The following is a 23,230-nucleotide window of genomic DNA, read 5'->3' as shown; positions in this document are numbered from 1 at the left end:
TGTTTGTTTAGAAATTAACTCTGGAACTAACGTGAATCCAATGTTTGCCATATTTACTTTGGAAATTTCTTCCAATACCAAATTAGTGTCAAGATCCTCCAGAGCCTTTGATGGGGCATAGGGCGTCAAATTGACCTTTCAGTTGCTGAGTTTTTTATTTACAGTCAGATAGCAACCCTGTCGCCCAACCTTGCGATAGCGGGAATCAAACCCCCAATCCTCTGTGCTACCACAGGTTTAAAATAAAGTCAGACTTAGGATGTTTTTAGAGTCCTAATAATCGCTATTGAAAAATTAAATCCCTAATGAATTATAGTTCGTAACGGTGTATTTCAAGGTAGTTGTTTACTGTAAGAATGCGCTATTTCGGATGTCCCCTCTGTAACTTTTGTTTAGGTAAACGAACTCTCCAGTCTCTAGTTTTTTTTTTTTTTTCATTATTTAATATTTTGTCTGAATGTATTTCTGTTTTGAAATTCCTGACACAGTTAATGCCTAAATTGCGTTATTACATGTTTACGGAAAAATAACCTGAACGAGAAATTGTTTACATAAGGAAAGCTCGGCTCCTTAATAAAACCCCATGACACGTGACGTTTAAAAGACCGCTATATCTAGCGGTGAAAAAACGAAGAAAAAATGTTGTTCTCAGAAAGAAGTGGCTTTTTTTCAGCCGTTGAAAAAGAAAAGCTTCAATAAACCCAAAAAAAAGCAAAGATAAAAGGATAAATACACCATTTTTAAATTATTTCACCTTGAAATTTTAAAATACCTTTCTTTGCAGTTATTGGGCCTTTGCGTGGTGTGTCCGCCCATAATAGTAATATAATATATTTTTCTTCTATAGCCAAATTATTTATTCGGAAAGTTGTAATTCCCTGTAACGAAAAGCCGCCTATAAAAACTGAGCACGCCTAGAAGTTGCTGCATTTTAACTCGTTTTTAAACTTTTTAGCTGACTGAATAAGATCTCTGAAAGAGCAGATTTTCTGTATAATGTTGCATTTTTCTAAAATGTATATCAACGTTTTTTCTATTATTTTAATAAAGCCAAGTCTAATGTCCAAAATACTACTACTACTAACAACTCACCACAGCACCAAGCCGCCTGAGGCCAACACAGCTACGCACGCTCCTCCTCCACCCCAATCTATTCAAAGCCTCCCTTTTTACACCCGCCCACGAAGTTCCCATTTCCTTTAAATCTTTCTTTATGATGTCCTCCCACCCCAGACGGGGATGACCTGCTTTTCGTTTAGCCCTAGATGGTTGGCCGAAAAGAACAATCTTCGGCAATCTGTCATCCTTCATCCGCACAACGTCCCCTAGCCACCTCAACCTTTCTTTCATTACAGCCCTAGAGAGCGGTATTGAACCACATTTTTCGTATAGCCTATTGTTTGAAATACGGTCATCCAGTCGGGTACCCAGAACGATCCTTAAACAATTTCTCTGGAAAACATCTAGCAAATCTTCCTCCGCTTTTCGGAGCGTCCATGCTTCAGAGCCATATTTGACCACTGTCATCATTATAGCTTCTAATATTCTAATCTTGGTTTGCAGACTTATCTTCCTATTCTTCCAGACTTTTTTTTAACTGTGAAAAAACACCCTGAGTCTTGGCTATTCTATATTTAACGTCTTCACCATTAATATATACTTCTGATTCTACTAATAACGCATTGCTGCTTTAACTCGCCTGATGCCATCACAGCGGTGCACACTCCTTTTCCACTCTGATTTGTTCAGAGCTTCATTCTTTATTTCCTCTCACTAAGGGTTATGTTCCCTCTGCAGTTTTTAGCGTGTTACTTTTCTTCTCTCCTAATTTTTTAATATATCAACAAAAGACGAGATTTTGATATCATTCTGTGGCTGAGATCCAGCTCTATCCATCTGCCGAATTACATTTATGAAATTGGGTGTACATTGTTTTTCTGATGGAATAATATGTTAAAAATTGGTTGAGCATTGTTGAAAAAATGACAATTTTCCTATTTCTTAAGGAAGTTTATATCCTTCCCCGAGAAAAAGTCTGGTTAATGTCATAATTCTAGCTTGGTGAATGAATAGATTTGAGGTTAATGAATCCAATGATATAAGCATCTTTGCCTTTTGATGCAAGTTACAGCTGCTGGCTTTTTGCAAAATGGCTTGTTTTAGAGGGAATATAAGTTCCAATTTCCCAAAACTTTTGTAATGATCTCCACCCATCTCATTCTGGAACGATCTACTTTTCGTTTGGCTCACGACAGCTGGCCCAACAAGCATTATCTTCCTCAGTGGTTTCAAACTCGTTAATGGGTACAGGTACCATCCTGGAAAAGACTTCTGCCAGATTTGCCTCTCACTCACTCGGACTATCTGTATTGGCTTTTTCTACAATTAAACCATGGATTGATGCCCGCAACTACTCGGTTTTAATGGGCACCTGCTCTGTTTTTCACGCCCAAAACTGGGCTACTTAATTAAAAGGCCTAATCCTTAACTGTTATTTAGTAATTAGAGAGCTGAGTGCAGGTTGTTAATAAAGTAAACAAACCAGAAGCGTATTTTTCAGTTTTCTCTTCCCCAAGGAATTTAATATAACGTTTTAAACACCCTCTAATAACACTTTTAAATTACCACAGCTAAGCTGTGCTTTTGGTGCATTGTGAGTGGAAGCTTTTCTCGGTAAAAGAAGGTAAAACGAAGAAGAATCAAACAGTTTGTGGTAACAAACTGAAAGTAAGAAGTGACACGGCTCAATAGTAACCGAAACTCTAAAAAACGGAATTTTGATATCAATAAATATATAAAAGAAACGGATTATTATGGTGATTCCAAATATATTTGCAGATAAGCTAAAATTTTACTGTTCGTCCCATTTTTTTAAAGAACGACTCTTGAGACATAAGGGCCGCTTAATTAGAATAGGAAGCTTTTTAAAAGTGCTAAAAATTTAAGCGTGAAGAGCAAGATGTTGAGGAGGGGGGACCACCTCATATACGGAATAATTTCTGCTCGTTTTGAGTTTTAATGTTGCTCCTTACTTTCAGTTGAAAAAACTTGTTTTTGTATTTACTTAATCAGATTTTGGAGCAACATCGGTCGTCTGCCTTAATTTCTGCTTTTGAAACATATCGAAACTGTTATTTAGGGGTGGGGACAGATGCTGCAAAACTTCAATTTCTCGGAGAATTCAAAGCAGGGCTTACTTTAAATGGCAAAACTGGGTGTTTATTTATGTTTTAGTTTAGTATGGTTTAACACCATGAATTTTGTTATGGTGCTAAATAGGGCTGAAACCTTAACTAAGACCCATTAGCGAATTCTCTTATGGGACTAGCCACCATCGAGAACTGTCGAGAATTTATTGTTTGACTTTGAGACTAGATTGGAAAGACAGTAAAGTTATGCGTCTCTTTTGAGGGCGGGTTTGTTAATTAAAGCAAGTAGCACCACGGGGAACTCCCAGAGTGACCAATTTACTCAAATAATAATTACTTTGAGTTTTTTTGCGTTTTTTAGCAGGCATGCTAGAACATTTATTGATACAGCCATCTCCTGAACTTCAAAAAGAAAAAAATCATCCATTTAATCGGAAAGACAAAATTCACACTTCTTGATGATATTTCATCAAAACTGACACAAAACTGATGACATCGGCAAAACTGATGATGTTTCACCAGTTTTATCAAAACTGACACAAAACAAGAGAAGTTATAGTGTTTCTCTGAGATTTTCGGGAAAGTATGTGTCGGATTTCAGCTTTCTGTCGTTTATTCGAATCTCTTATCCAAGTTCTTTAAGTTATAGTAAGACCGCCTAGTCATTTCTAAATAGTTTAGCCCCACAAACTAAAAAAGTTGATAATGGACGAGATAAGCTGATTTTTTATGCTACCGTGTCGCCTTAAAATGTAATTAGAATGTGTCTTTTGGGAACACTTTCTGCGTCATGAAGAAGCATAGTCTGTTTTTACTTTAATTCGGAAAAATAAAACTGTTAATTGTCTGTGAAAGTTTTCTTATGCTGCTTTGTAGACTGGATTCTAAAGTGTAATCAGATTATTGTTTCTAACACCCGTGTTTTTCACAAAACTTTATTGTGTGTTGTTTATTTCGTAACTCCAAAAATTCAAGAGACAAAAAGAAAACCATAACTCCAAAAACAATGAACCACAGCATTTTCTTCAAAAAAAAATCTTGTCGAAAACGAATTCAAAAAATTATTGCGCCAAAAGTATGTGGTAAAAAAATATCGGCTTATTTCGAGATGTAGTACGCAACACTACATTAAGATCCCTTGCTTTAAAAAATGATTGCCTCAAAAATATGAGTGCATTTTGAAATTTTCATATAAAATTTCATATGTTGTATTAGAAAACTTTACGGAACTTTTACGATTTGCCAGTTCCCAATTGTCAAGACTTACTTTGATTAATTTGACTATTCTAGGGCTCAAAGTTATGATGCTGCGATAACCCGAAGTGAAAGCACTGGGAAGGAAAGTCTTCAAACCTCTAGTGCAGATACGAGCCGGCGCTGCTCACTGTGCAGTAAAGATTTAAGCAAGTCTGTTACTGCATCCTGTGGGGGTTGCATATCAGAAAAGGGTCTTCTGTCTTTAGAAAGAAGTGACAATTACAATGATACACAGGTATATTAAATGCTGCAGAAATGTTTGCTAATTAGTGTTTGATATTAACTATTGATTATTGCCTAATAGTCAAGTATTGCTTTTTAATCCCATTTTTCGCAAATTTACTAAGCTAATTGGTGGTTTAATATTGAGTTGTTTCGTCTAATTTCTGGTATTGTTATTGTTAAATGTACTGAATTTATATCTTGCCCTCTTTTGCTGCATAGGATGTTTTCCTAGATTTGCTAGATAGAACCTCTTTGCTAGTAAAAATTTTATATCTTGCCCTCTTTTGCAAGTTTTTTTTCTTGATGCAGCATTCTTATATTTAATAGCGATAACCAAGTCGAATATTCGTGACCTGTGAGTGAAACTATTCTATCCCGTAATCAAAATTTTTTAAATCTACTGGAATTTAGCCAGTTTAACTGGCATTTAGAGTAAGTTTCTCTGCTCTTTTTTGTCTATGTAGGGACCCTGTGTCGTTTCAGCAACAGGAAATTCAGTTTTATCCTAATCGACACATAAACAATTTTCATACGAACGTCATTAACGGCCAAAGGAAAAAAAATAATAATAAGTTGATCTTATTTTATAAATTGGATTGTGGAGCATTCATGTTTTCTAATGGTGTTTTTTCTCAGAACAAATTTCCGAGAAATTGGCTCTCATTTCTCGATTTTTGACTTTTCTGCATGAATTTGGCAAAGAGTAGACAATTTTCAGCTTACCAATAATTACAAAAAAACTGAAAACTACTAAAAATAATGCAGATTATCAATTATTTAGGAAACTAATTGTTTCAAGTTCATAATTAAAGCCATATCTAGAGGGAGGGGTTTTCATCCCCCCCCCCCGAAACGTTTGTCCGGCTCGTGAAAGCGTAACGAAAACGCATATAAACTAGTTTTTGATGAGTTTTTTAAAGTTTTCGCTGTACCATCCCCTCCCCTTCCCCCGAAATAAATAACCCTCCCTGAAAAAGAATCGTGGATACGGCCCTGTTCATAATAGATATTGACTTTACTTTATTCATTCAACTTTATCAAACCAACTTGGAAGAAACATTGAATTAAAATGCATGTCTCAAAGACAATCAGTTTTGCGTGTGTTTGAGTTTTCTCAGCACGACCTTACGGTTATACTCTTTTTTTTTTTTTTTTCTTTTCTTTTTTTTTGTTCTTTTTTTTTTGAAAGTTTGAGAAAGCTTTATATTTGATGCTTCTTTGCGATTTTGTAATATGTATTTTTTTTCAACTTTTTTCCATGCATATCAGGATTTTGATACATTATTTTTCTCCCTGAAATTTCAAGTGAAAAGACAAGGCTTTTTGTCTCCAAAAATTTTCTAAATTATCAAACTTCCCGAAGACTAAATTTTCCCATTTTTTTGGCTAATTATGTTTATTTTGTTTACAGTCGTTAAGAATTTTACCTTTGACACCCATTGTCAAAATTTATTGTATTAAACTTTTTTTTCTTTTTTTAAGTATAATTATTTTAACTTCCGAAACTCCACCAGTTCCATCATTCTAAATAGAAAAAGAACTTAACAATTATTGGTCGCAGAGGAGTAGACAAAGCTTACTGATTTCGAAAGTAAAATAATTAGCCCATAAGCAGTACGCGCATACATATAACTGCATTAAACTTTATGCTTATTTTGCGTAGGTGGTATGAGGAGGGATCTCCTTAAAGTTTTTTTTACCTCCAACCATCTGGCATTATTTTCAGTGTTGGGGTTTCTTCGCTCTTGATTATGCATGGATTCAGAAAATCGCTATGTAGCACGCAAATTTGGGCAATCGTAGCACTTTAGGAACTGACCACGGTGGCAACCCTGGTGTGTATGCCTGCCCAAAAGACTGACTGGCATCTTTACAAGCCTCTGATATCAATTTCAGTCGTTTTTCCATAATTCCTTTGTTTTTTAATTAATATTTTTAAACATGAGCGATGTACAAGAACTTATTTTTGTTTGGATTATACTGTGCAGCCGAACTAACTGGCCACTGGGAGCCTGGTCACCTGGCCAACAGTTTGACAGCCACCCAGCCGTTAAAAGAGGGGTTTGCCAAAAACAAGGAAATGGCTAACCTTGCCAAAAGGGCTAAATATAACCAGGATAGTTTCTAGTGTAAAATATGCAAATAAAATATTATGAACAAATTGCATACAGTTGCTGGCTAACTTTTAGCTTCTGCATAATCATGTTTTCAACTATTTAGGGTTAATTGTCGGCCTTTCAGATAAAAAAAAGGAAAAAAACATTACAGCTTGAGTATACGCCACTATAAGCTCTTATAAACTGTTAAATTTGATTTTTGAAACTCCAAAACATACTAATTGCTCAGAGGAAACGCGTTTCAAAATTTTTACCCAAAAATTGTTGACTATGGATTATTTTGGATTGATTTTTCAATTCAGAGTAAAGAGTTGTGTTTGTATCGTTGTTTTTCATTTTTGAGACTACAAAAAGGTTATTTATTCCCAATTGTCGGAGTGTCTTTGTCTTTTTTCCTTTTATCTTTTCCCACGAGCGTCAAATTGTCAACTCTGTCTTTTATGTATCAAAGGGCAATTTAATTCCACTGATATAAAAGTTCAGATTCTAGGTCTAAAAGTAAGGTTGTAGTTCAAAGCAAAGTCGAAAAGTTAAAGAGCTATCCTTTCTCTTTGTGAGGTATTCGCTAGATCTTTCAAAAGTTGACAGGATGAATTCAGTATTTAAATCCAACAAGATTAGTGAATAAAAGAAATAAAAGTTCAGGAAATATTTAATTTTCTCTAAAGTCGAAAATAATAAAAATTAATATTCAAAATAATGCCAAAGCTTTTGACATTATTAAAATTAATGTTAAATTACAGAACAGGGTAACTTTCCAAAAGTTGGTCCCTAGAAAACTAAGGGAAACCAACAATATTTTCTTAATGTATACATCTTTGTTGGGCCTTTTTATCAGTTGATTTAACTGACAATACTGCTTAAATAGATCACTTTAGTAGAGGAATCAAAGGATTTAATAGGGGAAATGTCCAAAAGCCTTTGCAAAATTCCCTCTTTTGCTATTGTGTAGTCGATTGTTTGTTTAGTTATTTTGCTCATAGGTTACTCGTAGGTATTTAACACTAGTCGCTAATTAAGTATACTTAATTAAGTATAAAATATAACTGCATTAAGTATAATATTATAGTAAGTATAATAGATTAAGTGTATTATGTATTCTCGTAAGTCTTTCACTACATGGTCCGAATATTTTCCCTCAAACGTGTAGGGGAATAGAGACGGTTGTATTATTGCTGGTTTATACTACGGGGAGGTCTCCTGAGATTGGGTATTCTTCAACAGGGAGAATACCGAAGTTTTTTTTTATTGGAGGTTGGAGTTGTTTCCATCTCTAGTTTTAACTTCAGCTCGGTTATGCCTATCTTAATGCACCCCTCCGACTCGGGGCCAGGTGCGGGCCCTTAATTTAAAAAATTTGGGGACCTAGCTTGGTGTTAGACATTCCAGCATTGAGATTAAGTAACCAAAATGGAAACGCAATTCCGACTATTGCAGCAGTGGTGAGAACCGAAATGGTCTCACCCATTTCTAATCTTGGCAGCTTTAACGATTGTTTTTATGGTTTCTTATGTTTTCTGTGTAATTCGCATGTATTCAGGGATTTTCTGAACTTGGATCCCCTCTCCTCATATTTTTTTAAATTCCTAAATACATTCTTATTTAGTATATTTTGACCTGTATCCTTTCTGGGTTTTTTTCCGCTGCATTGGCTTTTGTCGGGAAATTCAAGAAAATATTCACCTAATTTCGCGCAATCGTTTATTTCCATAGTTACTCAACTTGTCTATTTTCTTTTTGCTCCATTCACAATGAGAATTACTAATATTGAGAGTAAGCTAGCGTTAATTTAAACAATCAGAAAATTATATGGAAAATCTGATTTACTCTTAGCTATAGCTAAGTCTTTGTATCAGTAAAATTTTATTCGAATAGTCTCTTTGTAAGCTTATGACTTTCGTGTTTAAAGCAAAATCTATGCCTGTTTCTGCGGTTGGAATTGTTACGGACAAGTCCCGGAAACAAATTAATTGAAAAATTGGATCTTTATGTATAAACACGAAAGATTGTTATTCTAACAGGGATCGACTTATTAACAATTAAGCTTGTTCCTAGTCGTTTTGTTTATTGATTGAATTATTTGTTGCTGAGCAATAGAGGACTTACCGACTATACCGAGTCAACCCATCATAGACCGGAAAAGGTTGTAAATATGAAAAGACCGGGAAATTATGCCGCCTTATTTGTGGAATTAAATAAAAAAAAACAAGTTTTTTAAATTGAAAGTAAGGAGCGACATTAAAACTTAAAGCGAACAGAAATTATTCCGTATATGAAAGGGGCTGTGCCCTCCTCAACGCCGCGCTCTTTACGCTAAAGTTTGACTTTCTCACAGCTCAATTTTTTTAAACAATAAAAAACTTTATCATAAAGAACGAGGCGTTGAGGAGGGCACAGCCCCTTTCATATACGGAATAATTTCTGTTCGTTTTAAGTTTTAATGTCGCTCCTTACTTTCAGTTAAAAAAACTTTTTTTTTTATTTAATTTTTGAACGTTTTTGAATTAATACAGGTTTTGATTATGGTTCACCGTACATGAATAATTAAAACAAAATTTGAATATTAATTTTAATTTTCTTTGGTTAAATGGCTTTCTTGAAACATGTTTAATTTTATTTACGAACGTTTTTATTAGTAATAATTATACGTAACTTACGGATTAACTTACGTAACGAACTCCTATATTCATATATTTTTAATACATATATTAGAGGGTTCGCCCCCTAGTCAATACCTTGCTCTTTAAGCTAAAGTTCGAATTTTGTTCCAATTCTTTAAAAATTACCTCTTAATCACAAATGCCTTTAATTATAATAAATAGCTATTATGAAAGTAATAAATAATCTTTGGATTAAAGAGCGAGGTATTGACTAGGGGGTGAACCCAATCATATACGTAATGTTTTCTGTCGTTTTAAGTTTTGATGTTGCTCCTTACTTTCAGTTGAAAAACTTGTTTTTTTTATATAATTTCTGATCTTTTTTTAGGTAATACTGGGAAATCCGGCGCCCCCTTAATAGCAATGTCCCTTCCCCCATGAAAACTTCCTTCATTGAAAGATCCTCCCAAATAACCCAACCCACTCCCCCCCCCCACTACTAGAAAAAATCCCTCCTGAAAATGTCTGTATACTTCCGAATAACCAATACTATATGTTAACATTGGGTAAAGTTCATAACTTTCAGCCCTCCCCCCGGGGACTTCGGGGGATGAAATCATCCTAAAAGACATAGTTATCATATTCTCGACCATGCTGAACAAAATGGCTATCTCAAAATTTTGATCGGGTGACTTTGGGAAAAAATGAGCGTGGGAGGGAGCCTAGTTGCCCTCCATTTTTTTTTGTCACTTACAAAGGGCACTAGAACTTTTAATTTCCGTTTGAATGAGCCCTCCCACGATATTCTAGGACCACTGGGTCGATACGATCACCCCTGGGAAAGAAAAAAAAGAAAAAACAAATAAACACGCATCCGTGATCTTTCTCCGGGCAAAAGATGTGAAATTCCACATTTATGAAGATAGGAGCTTGAAATCTCCGCAGTAGGGTTCTCGGATACGCTGAATATGTTGGTCTCATATTTATTAGGGCTCTATTAATTTTAGGGGGTCTTTCCCCCTTTTTTCGAAAATCAGCCAAGTTTTCTCAGGTTCGTAACTTTTGATAAGTGGGACTAAACTTGATAAAACTTATATATTTAAAATCAGCATTAAAATCTGATTCTTTTGATGTATCTATTGGTATCAAAATCCCGTTTTCTAGAGTTTCGGTTACCATTGAGCCGGGTCGCTCCTTACTTACAGTTTGTTACCACGAACTGTTTGATTTGGGTTTTAATTTCCCTCTCAGGTCTCGGAAAGTCGGCTATCATTGATTTTCCAGGTTATATTTCGAAACCGATAATCAGAACGTAGCGCAAATCTTACGTTCATATAAGAGCGAAAAGGAGGTAGGTAGAGAATTCCCTTACTTAGGATGCCTTTTTGTAACAAAATTAGGAAAAAGACTCTTCATCAGCGTTCCCGGTCTTAGGCTTTTTGCGACAAAATAAAGCCATGTTATTCAGCTACAACTTAATTATTTCAATTACATTACTTTTATAATATTTATATTACTTTCATAATATTCAAAAGAATTATAAAATAGCTTTATATTTCGTAATTACATTTTCAGTTTATAGTAATGTTTGCATTGTTAATACATTTAATTATATGTAGTTAATAGTTTTAATTGCATGTGATTGATTGTATCATAGATAAATAAATCTGCTAAAATTAGATATTAGAATATAATAAGAATATTATGTATAATATAATAATATATTATTATAATATAAATTAGAATAATATATATAATACAATAATATAATAATATTATTATATTATAATAATAATATATTATAATAATATAATATAATAAGATATTTGAATTTTTAGTACTTGTTAATTAAACGAAACACACTTAAGAATTACGCTTATGTTAGATCTGAGAAAACCGGTTTCATAGCAACAAAGACAAGTGACGGGTGACAGAATAGACGGGAAATATATAACTTGGGCTATATATTTGCACATTAGGGGGGGGGGGAGTAAAGTATAGCGTGTCTGCGTGCAAAATATGTTAGCTACAATTATTCTGCATATTATGAAGTAAGAATTGTTTTCTAACTTGACGCTGTCCAAATACTTGACCCCCCCCCCCTAATGTGCAAGTATATAGCCCAAATTATATATTTTCCATCTATTCTATCACCCATCACTTGTCTTTGTGGCTATGAATCCGGTTTCCTCAGATCTAACCTAAGCGTAATTTTTGAGTGTGTTTCCTTTAATTAACAAGTACCTTATTTTTGTAGGAAATGTGAGATACGCCCTTTCATCATGTGTATGACGATGTACTTTTATGAAATATATCACGAAATAAATGGGGTGATTTTTTAGTCCCATTGTTGATCTGTCTCTTTTGAAATAACAATTACTAAAAATAAGCATCTGGATGTTGCATGCTATTCTAAATATATTCTTGATGGCGCGCAATAGGAAAACTGCTTTTCATTAGAGAAAGGATTATATTTTTATCTTGGTCTTCCACACGCGATATCACATTAGTTCATAATTCTTTTACTATTTTTTAATGCATTACAGTATTGATATAGTGAGTATGGAATCCATGCAGGGGCGGATCCAAGATTTTTTTTTTTTGGGGGGGGGGGGAATAGGTTAATCCGATAAAATTGCGTTAGGAGCAGGTTTAATTAACGCAAACTTGCAATAATTAATTAAATTACACTACTTTAGACGACGTAAGGGGGGCGCCCCTTCGCCCTCCCCCTGGATACGCCACTGAATCCTTGGGTCAAGGCAAAGACCGTAAATTTATTACGAAGATGTGATACTATGAACAAAAAAACTCAAACAGTTCGCAAGGAGTAGCTCGTGCTAATAGTAACTGAAACCTAAAAAAAAAATCTTGTAGTGATTCCAAGTATTTAAATTCAATGAATTAAAATTATCCATAAAAAGCTACGACCTGAAAAAATTGGCTTATTTTAGAGAAAGGGGCAATTAACCGAAAAAGGGGAGTGATTGCAGTGAAAATTACATTAACTGATTCGGCATATCAAAGAACCCTATTAAAGAGGCCTCAAAACCCCAAGTACACATATATATATATATATATATATATATATATATATATATATATATATATATATATATATATATATATATATATATATATATATATATATATATATATATATATATATATATATATATATATATATATATATATATATATATATATATATATATATATATATATATATATATATATATATATATATATATATATATATATATATATATATATATTATATTTCCTATCATTTGAATATATAAGACAAAATAAAATATGAAAAAGTAAAAAAGTATAGGTAATTATAAAGTTATGAGCAATTGAAAAGCTACTTTCCAGTTTTCGAGACAAAAATGTCGCCTGATGGCGCATTCGCTTCTAAAGATACACGGAGTCCATAGATTTAACTGAATCGATTCATTTCAGGCTTCATGGAAATTATGGCATTTTTTTATATTTTTGCATCAGCTATTATGAAATAAAAAAAATATGTTAAAACCAAAATTGAAAACTGTGAAAATGATGACCCTAATTTTAGTTTTGATGTCTCATACCTCTACCTACCCCCTCCTGAGAAATATTTAAAAGTGTGTACTTTTTCGAGCATGATTATTACTCAAAGCATTAGTATGCGCATATTGAATGAAGTAAATCTAGTAGTAACCCTGTCTGTGGTATTAAAAACGAATAGAAAAAAAGAAATAATTTTTTCTAATGTAAGGAAAGCGTGACATTAAAGCGAACAGAAGTTATTTCTTTATGGGGGACGGGGGATGCCCCGACGGTGACTTTGCATTATGTATCAGGGGGGGAGGGGGCAATCTTTCATTAGCCTCTCGAAAGCGTATATATATATATATATATATATATATATATATATATATATATATATATATATATATATATATATATATATATATATATATATATATATATATATATATATATATATTATTTTATATTTTATTTGATTTTTCTGCTCCCCTATAAAATTTATGTTATGTAACATATTGCCTTTTGAATTACCGCAGTCTCCGCCTTCGGGTTGTATCTTTGGCATCCCTTTTTCATTGCCTCTTTTTCTTTTTCTAAAGGACAATCTAAGTCGCTCGTCTGATTCTGCTAGATCTGTTGATTTCGTGGTTCTTCGTTCATCGCCTGGGGATCAGTTCGGGGGCAAAGACAAGAAAGAGAAGAGTAGTGGAAGCTCAGATAAAGAGAAACGGAAAAGAAGTACACTCTCAAATGTGTTTAATCCAACCTATAAATCCAGATCAGAAGAGTTCAAACGAATATTTGGAAAGGTGAGACCCTTTAATTATATTTGATTATTAATAATTTACAACATAAATGATATTACAGCTACAGCGCTTTTTGAAATGAAAAGCAGGGCCTCCTCGAACGAAGATGGTTGTCTTCCCACAAAAGAATTTAAAGTAGATAATAAGTTCATGGGAGGATGTAAATAGTGAATCTCTAAACAGATTGGGACGAAGAAGAAGTGTACACAGCGGTGTTGAGTTCTGGCAGCTTGGTGTTGTTATCATTTTTAAGTAATAGTTGTGTAGTGTTGTTCGTAATTTGGTCCTTTTTTGTTACAGTCAACTCTGAATAAATTTCAACGTTCTTATTAAACTATTTGGTTCTCCAAATAGAAGAAAAATTTCTCGTGCTAGACATAGCTCATTGTGGATGCTTGCTCTTTAAAGCTTATACAATAGTCAGGTAAGTTACATTAAAATATTTTCTTAAAGGCAAACAAAGAAAGACAAAATATAAATGACATAGAACAAAAAAGCACATAATCTCTTTAAAAATTGAACAAATAAAATTAAATAGAAAACGTGAGATATTCCAGTCAAATCTGATACTAAAAATTCAACAAGGGGAATAAACTGCAATATTGAAATCAGGAACGTACACAGGGCAGACGCCTTCCAGTCTGTACCTCCCTCCACCTCAAATCTGGAGGTTGTCCCTCCCCAGCAAAATAAAATTTCTGTGTTTGCGTCTGATTGGGAGACGGCTTTTTTTATTTTGGCCAGCTCCTAATATAAGTCTTCGGAAGCTTTTGGTAATACTACTACTACTACTAACAACTCACCTCAGCACCAAGCCACCTATGGCCTGCACAGCTACGCATGCTCCTCCTCCATTCTAATCTGCTCAAACCTTCCCTCTTTTACAAAAGTTCCTATTCCCTAAAATATTTCCGTACTACATCCCCCCAAACCATTCGGGACGGCTATATTTTGTTTAGAGCTTTATAGGTATATACGAAAATAATTGTGCGCAGCATGAAAATGTAAAAATAATGTACTTAAATAAATAAATAAAATAGTCTAATGATAATTCATTTTATTCCAAATTTATTTCGAAGCTACATCTACCAAACACAGCATCGTACCTCAGAAATTCAGTTGTAATTGACGTAGTTCATATTCCCGATTTTTGAACCTTATCTGAAATTAATACAGATCCATATTATAAATATTTTTTCTTTCAAAATTATTTTGTCCTAACTTATTTTTTCCGAAATGAAATGGAATAAAAGATATTACTGGAAATTCCTTCTAGAAATCATTCTGCTAGAGATCTCTACTAGAAAATAATATTAGAAATATCTCAGGAGAATGGATTGCTCAAGTGAATAAACAATTGCATAATTATCATACCAAGAAAGCAAGGATCAATTTGTTTTTAAAATGTCTTTTTGCAACAAAATACTATATTTATAAAATAATTGTTTTCTGTAACAAAATTCATACGTTAAGAAAAACAAAAACTAGTGTTAGTATTTTGGATTTTTTGTGTAGAAAAAGAGCTCGATCTCCTTTTTGTAAGATTAACTTGACATAATCAATCATTCAAGGCTGAATTGCATACTTATATTAATTTTATGGATTGGACCCATTTTTTTTTTAACTTACCTAGGTTTAATTTGGCATATATTACTTTAGAATATTCAAATTAACATAACTTATTTTTCCCAGTAGCCTAAGAATTTAATTATAAACACGCCAAAACTTAAAATGCAATAGTCCAAAGCTTATGCCTGGAGAGGACTGCTAAGAATACACAGTGATGTTGATTTCTCCTAAATTATTTTGAAACATTCAATTTTTGTATATATTTTTTTTGTCAATCTTTAACTAATGTTTGGGCCCCTTATATTTGGGCGCATTTGAGAGAAAAATTTTTTGAACTATTTATTCATAAAGTAAGATTTGTTTTGACCAAAATGGCCCAAAAAATTGTTTTGGATTTTGAAAAAAGGCCAAGGCAAAAACCAGAAAAAGTTTTCCTTATCGAAAAGGTAAAATAAGCTTCTTTATTTTGCGATTTCAGCTGTGAGCATTCAACAAATAAGATTATAAAATAAAACAGGTTTAAAAAAAAATAGTATTTAAAAAAAATAAAACAGTTTTCTGCGTTAGCATCAACTTGTAACTAGTCTGCTATTTTATTTAAGTAGCTGCTAAGACAACACAGTCATTCTGTATTCAGTGAAATAATAATATAAACATATTAATAACCAAAAATGTAAAAATAACTTACAATAAAAAAAACTCAATAAAAATCAATTTGAAACCAAAAATTAAAAATTGAGTGAGCTGCACGGAAGCTCACTTAAGACTTTACAAAGGCGTTGCTTGTTCAGAATAATTATTTCACGGCAAAGTCGTAAAGCGTAGAGAGCCAAAATCAACGTAGATTCACTGCTTCGATATTGGAACTGCACCAATTTAGCGTGAATTTTCAAAAACAGAGATCATGGAAAGAGTTTAGTTTATTCACCTTAATATGGATTTGCTATTTAAAAAAAAAGAAGTAAAGCCCAAGGTAAAAGAGGGAAGTCGAAATTTCGTTGAGCAATGCCAGTTTTTATTAAAATAGTAATAAAAAAGATCCCCAATTTTTCAAATTACCGCCAAAATTAGTCGCTGCAATTAATCACGGCAATTTATTTCAGCACTTTTGCCTATCTTACAATCCCACTGGCCCGTTTTATTATTTTTTTTTTCACAGAGAATTATGATCCTTCTAAAGTCAAATGCTAGCTGTAAATTATGTCCAAGCAAGGTCAGCGCTAAGACAGGATTGCTCTAATTTTACGGAAGGAAGATGCTCGATTGACTTCATTTTTACTGGTGTATTTGATGTCTGCTTGAAACTTTCCTCTTTTTTTCACCCTTTGGCGGACTGTACTTTAAAACCTTAATTTTAAAAAAAATACTTGTTCCGTAGGTGATTATACTTTGATCACGCTCTAGCATAATTATTGGCCGGAGCAAAGTACTTTGGCTCTGAGCGATTAAGTAGTACAACATTTTGCGTCTAGAGGCGCTGAGGTACGCGGGGTCACTTTTGGAGAGTTTTGTCAGTACTTGTTCCGTAGGTGATTATACTTTGGTTTTTACCCACTTTCACGAAGTAACAGACTGTTTCTCTTAAAAATCTTCTTGCCCATCCACACTAAGCAAAAAAAAGAGGATGTGTTCTCATATTCCTTGAAGCAGAGCTCTTGTTTTCGACAAAGAGCTTCCATGCAACGAAAATATTGTCAATCCCTATGCAAAACGGCTTATCTCACATTTAAGAACGAATTATAAATGAGTTTAAAGTGAGAAAGAATTATCTGGCGGATCTATATTCAAAAGTCGCCTATTCATAAGCATATGTACTTCATAAGAGAAAAGGAAGAAGGGATATGATTGGAGCAAAAGCTGTTTTAGCACCTCTAGCCCAAAGAGTACCAAAAATGATGGAATACGGTAAATAATCTTTTCTCGAATAATCTTGGTAAATAATCTTTTCCAGAATCAAACTCAACAGAGCCAAAGCCAAAGAAAAGGAATGTGTTAAAGATATGCATGCCCCTCGGCATTATAGCCTTTAACATCCACTATAAAGGCAAATTTGCTTCCTATATCCTTAATAAATCAAACCCCTTTTTAATTAGAACATACTTGACCAATAATTTAGCGCGTTCTGCTGACTAAATATAGTGTTTCCGCGTACTCAATATAATACCACCAATATTAATACTCATAGGTATCGTCTTCATGGATCGTTGCTCTTAAAACGAATCGATACATTTGATACGTAAATATTACCCTTCGTTTAATCGTTTATCATTATTCGTAATGTGGTCGTATCTTACTAATGCTATTGTTAGACCAATTCTGGTCATAGTCCCATTCGTGACTGGAATATTTTTGTTTTAGAGATACGACAAATCACCCTACTATATACTAAAATGAAGACACACTATTCAGATACACGCCTTATAATTATGATTTTTTTTTATGTACTTCCTAAATTAAAACTGTTGAATAAGCATAAGAATTATTTCGCAATCGTGTAAAATTTTGGAATTGTAAGATATATCCTTTTGTTTTATGTATGATTACGATATACGATTATACGATATACAATAAACAATTATATATGTGAGTTTTTCAATGGAGGCCCGATTTAACTACATGCTATAATTTTTTACGCTTGTTTTTTCTTCTTTTTTTATTTATTTATTTTTTGCTGTGCGTGTTTAACTTGGTTTGATAATCCTGACAACTTGCTTTTTTGCTCGCGTGTAAAGCTATCGAAATATTAAGTGTGAGTAACTAAATAAGGAACCATGGCAGCAAAAATCGTGTTTGTTTATTTTTTATGTTTTCCCCTTACACTTTCGAGATTCATAAACAGATTTTGATCATTTACATACCAAAAGGAAGACCCACAATTCAACTACAAGCCATAATTTCTATAGACTTGCTGTTTCTTTTTTTTTTCGTTTAAATTCCCGACCCTTTAATTCTTCGCCATCCTCTGACTGTACTTTATTAAGTAGTAAATTCAGCTGCAGTCTAAAATTTTCTCATTCAGCATCGAAAAAAATCTGTTCAATGAGAATTCTTTGGCTCATGCAAATATGTTGACAAATTAAAATGGAGAAACGAGGCAAATCTTGTTGTAACGCCATCTGCCGAGCTGCTGCTTGTTTCTCTATTTTGAAGCATTCTGGCAATTGCTTGACTATATACTCATCAAATTTTTGGTACAAAACAGTATTCTCATCTAGACAGGTGGCCATGATTCTAAGGCTCAAAACACAGCAACCACAACCTCAAAAAGGTCCTGTTTTCGATGTAAATGCTCGTATCTTGCTTTCATTTCCAAATGTTGTTTATATTTGTTCTGCTAAGGGACACTGTCGAGAATTGTAAACGCAGTTTCATGCACTATACACCAAAATTAAGATAAACTATTGAGGTAAACGGTGGAATTTTTGTAATTTTTTCCCTTGAACCAAAAACTTTGTGAGAAACGGCTTAAAATTTTGTTTTCTCTCCCATGTAAAATTACAAACCATATACGCCCTTGTGGTTTGTATGTTACGATATATACAAATTTTATATCTCTTTTTGTTTGAAAAGAATGTTCTTATCTAAATAAGCAACCATAACTTCATAAAGGTCGTATTTACACAAAGAAGTAAGTGTATACATTCCCCTTTTCCCTTGGCAAATGTATATTTTTGGTGTATTTCAGAGACACTTTAGAGAATCGTAAACGGTTTTGTTGAAGCAGCCGCTTGTATTGTATCTTCACTAAGGAGGAAATTATTCAACTTTCACGACTTTGTTGTTTGTTGTTTGTTAATATCAGCCCTGAAGAGTCAACACTGACCAAGTCAAGGTATTCGGACACGAATCGATTGTTGATGCGAGGGGCGGAATTCAATATGGAACGGGGGTAACTACCCCGCCCACCCCAGTTCCCCACCCCATCTGAAATTTAACGTGTTCAAAAATCTTGTCAAAACTAAGATAGGCCTACATTATTCAAGCATCCACAGAAACAGATCAGTTTTCTTCAGTATACCTTTGCCTTTATGGTCATTTGTCTTTCACTGTCATTTTCACTTAACTTGGGAAAATGGGCTCCAAAGTTGCCCCTCCCTCAGGATTTTGACAAAATTACGTCACTGGTTGATACGTCTCGTATTTTTCTTCGGACAGCATTAAAGGGGCAAAGAAGATTAAAAGATTAAATTACGTTAAAGCACAAGAAGGAAAGTACTTTTAGTCATCAACTAAAGAACCTTTGCTCAGTATTTGATTAAAAGAACAGGCTATCTTGGCTATCGATCACTGCACAGAGCCAACTGAGGCGTTAAAGTGACATGGTTGCGTTAAAGCGTTGTATATTGAGTTAAGTCGCCTCTGTTGAGCGGTTTATATTATATGTTGTGTGTTGTAAAGTTAAAATAACTAGATATTTGAGGAGAATAAGTACAGAGTTAGAAAACTCACTAAAATTAGTTAACTGTCAAGAAAAAAACGGTTGCACCCAGATTTGTTGCCGGGAATTTTTAGGCCATTGCACAGCTGAAATGTTCGTATTTGATTTTTTGTGGGGGGGGGGGGTCTGGAAATTCTACTGGGCATCACCTTAAAGAAGTGTCATAAAGGCCCTAATTCTGCGACGAAACAACTGTATTAGATTTTTACGACTGGTGTATTTTTTTTGCAATTTATTTTGCTGTGCAGAGACTCAACTTTATTGCTACACAATACAGGATATTTGCAAAAGCGTAGGCATCTCCCATAAAGGATTGGGCTTTGTCCCTTGTCTCGAAAAAAGAAAATCCTTTCAGTTCGAAAGAGGTAGCGCTGAAGTTTAGAGACGTAAGTCATAGAAGAAATGACCACTAATTTTTGTGATGACAGTGAATTTGCCACCATCAGGACTAAGTTTCGTCATAAAGAGCACAGGAGAGCTATCTGAAAATTCCCTTGATGACTGTAAAATAAAAGCGATTTGTCACATCTTTGTCCTTAAGTGACAAAATCGATGCTGAATATAGTGGGGACTAAATATAGTTTCCATAGCAGGAGGGAATTTGATTCCTATTTGATGCTCTTGTTTGACTTCAGTTACGTCTTTGCAAGCATAAATGGCCTACAAAAAGTATTCAGAAATACTAGATGACACATTTATTAACTAGAGACCATATACCCTAAAAACAGATATGGAACCTCCTTTCAAATAAGTTAAAGAGCTTTCAGCCTACTGAAGATCCTGTTGCTGAGAAAATTGACCATCTGAAAGTGTATCCATCACCTTAGAAACTGCTTGTGATGTCTTGGGCGTCTAGATCATTCGGAAAAAGAACGGTACATCTTTGGGATAATTGGTGTCTGCCAAAGGAAGCGTTGGTGGACTGACAAAGACGCTGGAATAAATTAAAGAGGCTAAACGTCAAATTAAAAACGGGCAGACTCGTAACAATATGGTAATGGACATAGCTATAAAATTAAGAAGGACGAGGAGCATTTTAACAAAGCCCATCAACTTTCGAAAAATATTCATCCCCAGTCGTGCTGGAAAATTGATAACTTGTCATATACAACGAGGGAAGACGCCATTGGTGTAAGGAATACTTTAATGTGAAGCTGAGTCGATCACACTAGATCATGAGCGATCACACTAGAAACATGCTGATGCTTCTAAACAGAAGACTTCTTAAAAAGAGCGAAGTGTTGAAATCAAAATTTTAAAAATTAATAAAGCTCCTGGTTCAGACGTTATTCTATAAAAGTTATTGATGTTATTCAATCCCATCGGTTCTGAAACTTCTTTAGACACTGTACCCCTTTTAACCCACAAAACATTTTAGGTACCGTTTCTCAGTTACCGGTACTAAGTAAACTATGCCAGTCCTAGCATTAAAGGGTTGTTTTATTTTTGTTGGCTGGCGGGCGTACCTCTTATAAAAATTTTCGTACCCCCAAAGGGTATGCATACCACAGTTTGAGAACCACCTGGTTCAAGGAATAACAGACTGGCTTCCATTTAGGTCTTTTGACCATACTCCAGACTTTCTTTGGTATGCAGTCTTGGGCTGAAACGCTTCCACTGTGAAGGGTTGACAAACGAGCTCCTAATGTTAGCCCTGCATACATGTTTAGTGTCTCCTTTTTTATGTTTTTGTTGTTGTTGTTCTTTATTGCAGTAATGGCAATGGCTGAAACCAAGGTTGTGATTGATAAAAAATTTATGAACCAAGGAGTGTAGCCTAAACTGGCAACCTGACATTAAACTCGACTGTGCGGAGCGTTGTCTTCTTGCGGACGAGAATATAATGGTGTCAGTGCTTGACGTGGCCGGAGTGAGCAAAATGATATAACGTGCTCAGCTCTTATGATTTAGAAAGTGATTAAGTTTTCTTTAGTGGGTCTGAATCATAGACGTATCAATTTATAATACACTACAGACCCATGTGTGCTGGTGAGCCCTATGCGCTATCTTTCCTTCAAAAATTTCTTAAGGCTCAACCTCAGCATTCTTTGTTGTTTGTATGTTTCAATCTCGAAGTTTTTAAACATCTTTAAAAGGTTTCACCCTCAAAACTGTAGGTTGAGGTCTGCTTTCCATATAGCTTGTTAGTTACCATTCTGGTAACTGACAGATGGATGTTTACCTACTTGCTTATTGCAATGGTTTTCTGTAATATCTGGTAGCTGTTCAGGTTATTAATCTATGTTCTTACTCTCCCAGTTGCACTTGCAGAGGCGTATTTCCTTCATAATAGGTTTAGGAGACCAGCCAATATTGGAAAAAAAAATTTAGTTTCTTAATATATATTTTATTTTACAATAAAATATAATACAAGCACATGATTGAATAATGGTAAATATTACTGCTTTTATAACAACTGTATAATAGTGTTTTGCAATAATAAAAGCATATACTTGAGCTGCCTTGACCCTTGAGCTGCAAAAAAAAAAAAAAAAAAAAAGCTGAATGAACTCTAAACCACAAAAACTTGCACTAATACATTTATGAAAAAAAAAACTGTTTAAATTGCATATCAGAGCAAAGAATAATGCTTTATAAATTTACGCACCCAATGAAGACAACTCTCTAATCAACGTCTACCCAAAAGAGGACCCGCGCGTCATATAGTAATAAAATCCCTGTTACTTCATAAATTTCCACCAAACCTATCATCTCCACTATATTGAGGTCGGAGCTAAAATAACTGCTTTCCCAGCTACACATGTAATTTTTCCTAGATTTTCCTTATTTAATAAAGATTACTTTGGCGAAAACCTCATTTTTGTTCTCCTTTAAAACCATGAAAATTTAAGACACGTGCGTTGGTTTTGGGATCGACTGCATATTGTAATGTTCAGAATCATTTTTTTCGCCATGTAAAAGAATTTTCTTGTCTAATCTTTGGTATGTGAATAAACAGTGTCTTCTGCAAACTTATTTTTGCCAAGCCTAGCTTCTCCACCATATTGAGGGCGCATTACAATTTTAACAGGTTGTTTTAATTCACTGAAAATAGCTTTAGCAACAAGCTTAATGACCTATATCTCTATATGAACATGTCTTTTAAAGTTCATCAGTGGGGGGGGGGGACATACACTCATGTCTGAAATATCCCCTATTGTGCTAAAATAGTTTTTTTCCAAACTTGTCCTATCTTTTCTAAAAATCAGGAGCTGGGTAAGTCCTTTCCTCTCCATAAACTGAGGTCCTTAATTCAGTGATCTCTACATTTTGTTGATTTTAGTTAAATATTGAACTTGGACATTTTTGGTAAGGCCTCTTTTACTCTCATAACTACATTTTGTTGTCTGACGTCGTTAAAATAGTTCCTTTCGAAATTTCTCTTACATTTTCCTTAGAGCTATAAGAAAATCAGGCCACCTGTCTACTTCTACCATCAAACTCGCCCTAAGTGAACATCCTTAAAGAGATAATTAGTTTCATCTTTTTTTACTCTCTTAATTGTGCTCGATATCCTGAGATTGCTTTGTTAAAA

At 34.0% G+C, this 23,230-nt stretch overlaps 1 protein-coding gene across 2 annotated transcripts in view; it reads left to right on the top strand.

Annotated features, from left to right (window-relative positions):
• LOC148949227 (protein Aster-B-like) overlaps positions 1 to 23,230 on the top strand; it is a 239,676-nt gene that overhangs the window by 102,853 nt on the left and 113,593 nt on the right. For both annotated transcript variants that reach the window (XM_089093279.1, XM_089093280.1), the window contains 2 exons: positions 4,440 to 4,641; positions 13,482 to 13,691. In XM_089093279.1, the coding sequence (XP_088949405.1) occupies positions 4,440 to 4,641; positions 13,482 to 13,691 (412 nt within the window). The remainder of the gene's footprint in view (positions 1 to 4,439; positions 4,642 to 13,481; positions 13,692 to 23,230) is intronic.

Source organism: Artemia sp. Qi Xiang Cuo, chromosome 8 (genome assembly GCF_049724085.1).
Source record: "Artemia sp. Qi Xiang Cuo chromosome 8, ASM4972408v1, whole genome shotgun sequence".
In the NCBI taxonomy this organism is placed as follows: Eukaryota; Metazoa; Arthropoda; class Branchiopoda; order Anostraca; family Artemiidae; genus Artemia; species Artemia sp. Qi Xiang Cuo.
The sequence above is the reverse complement of the archived record's forward strand: the minus strand, read 5'-3'. Positions and strand labels throughout refer to the sequence as shown.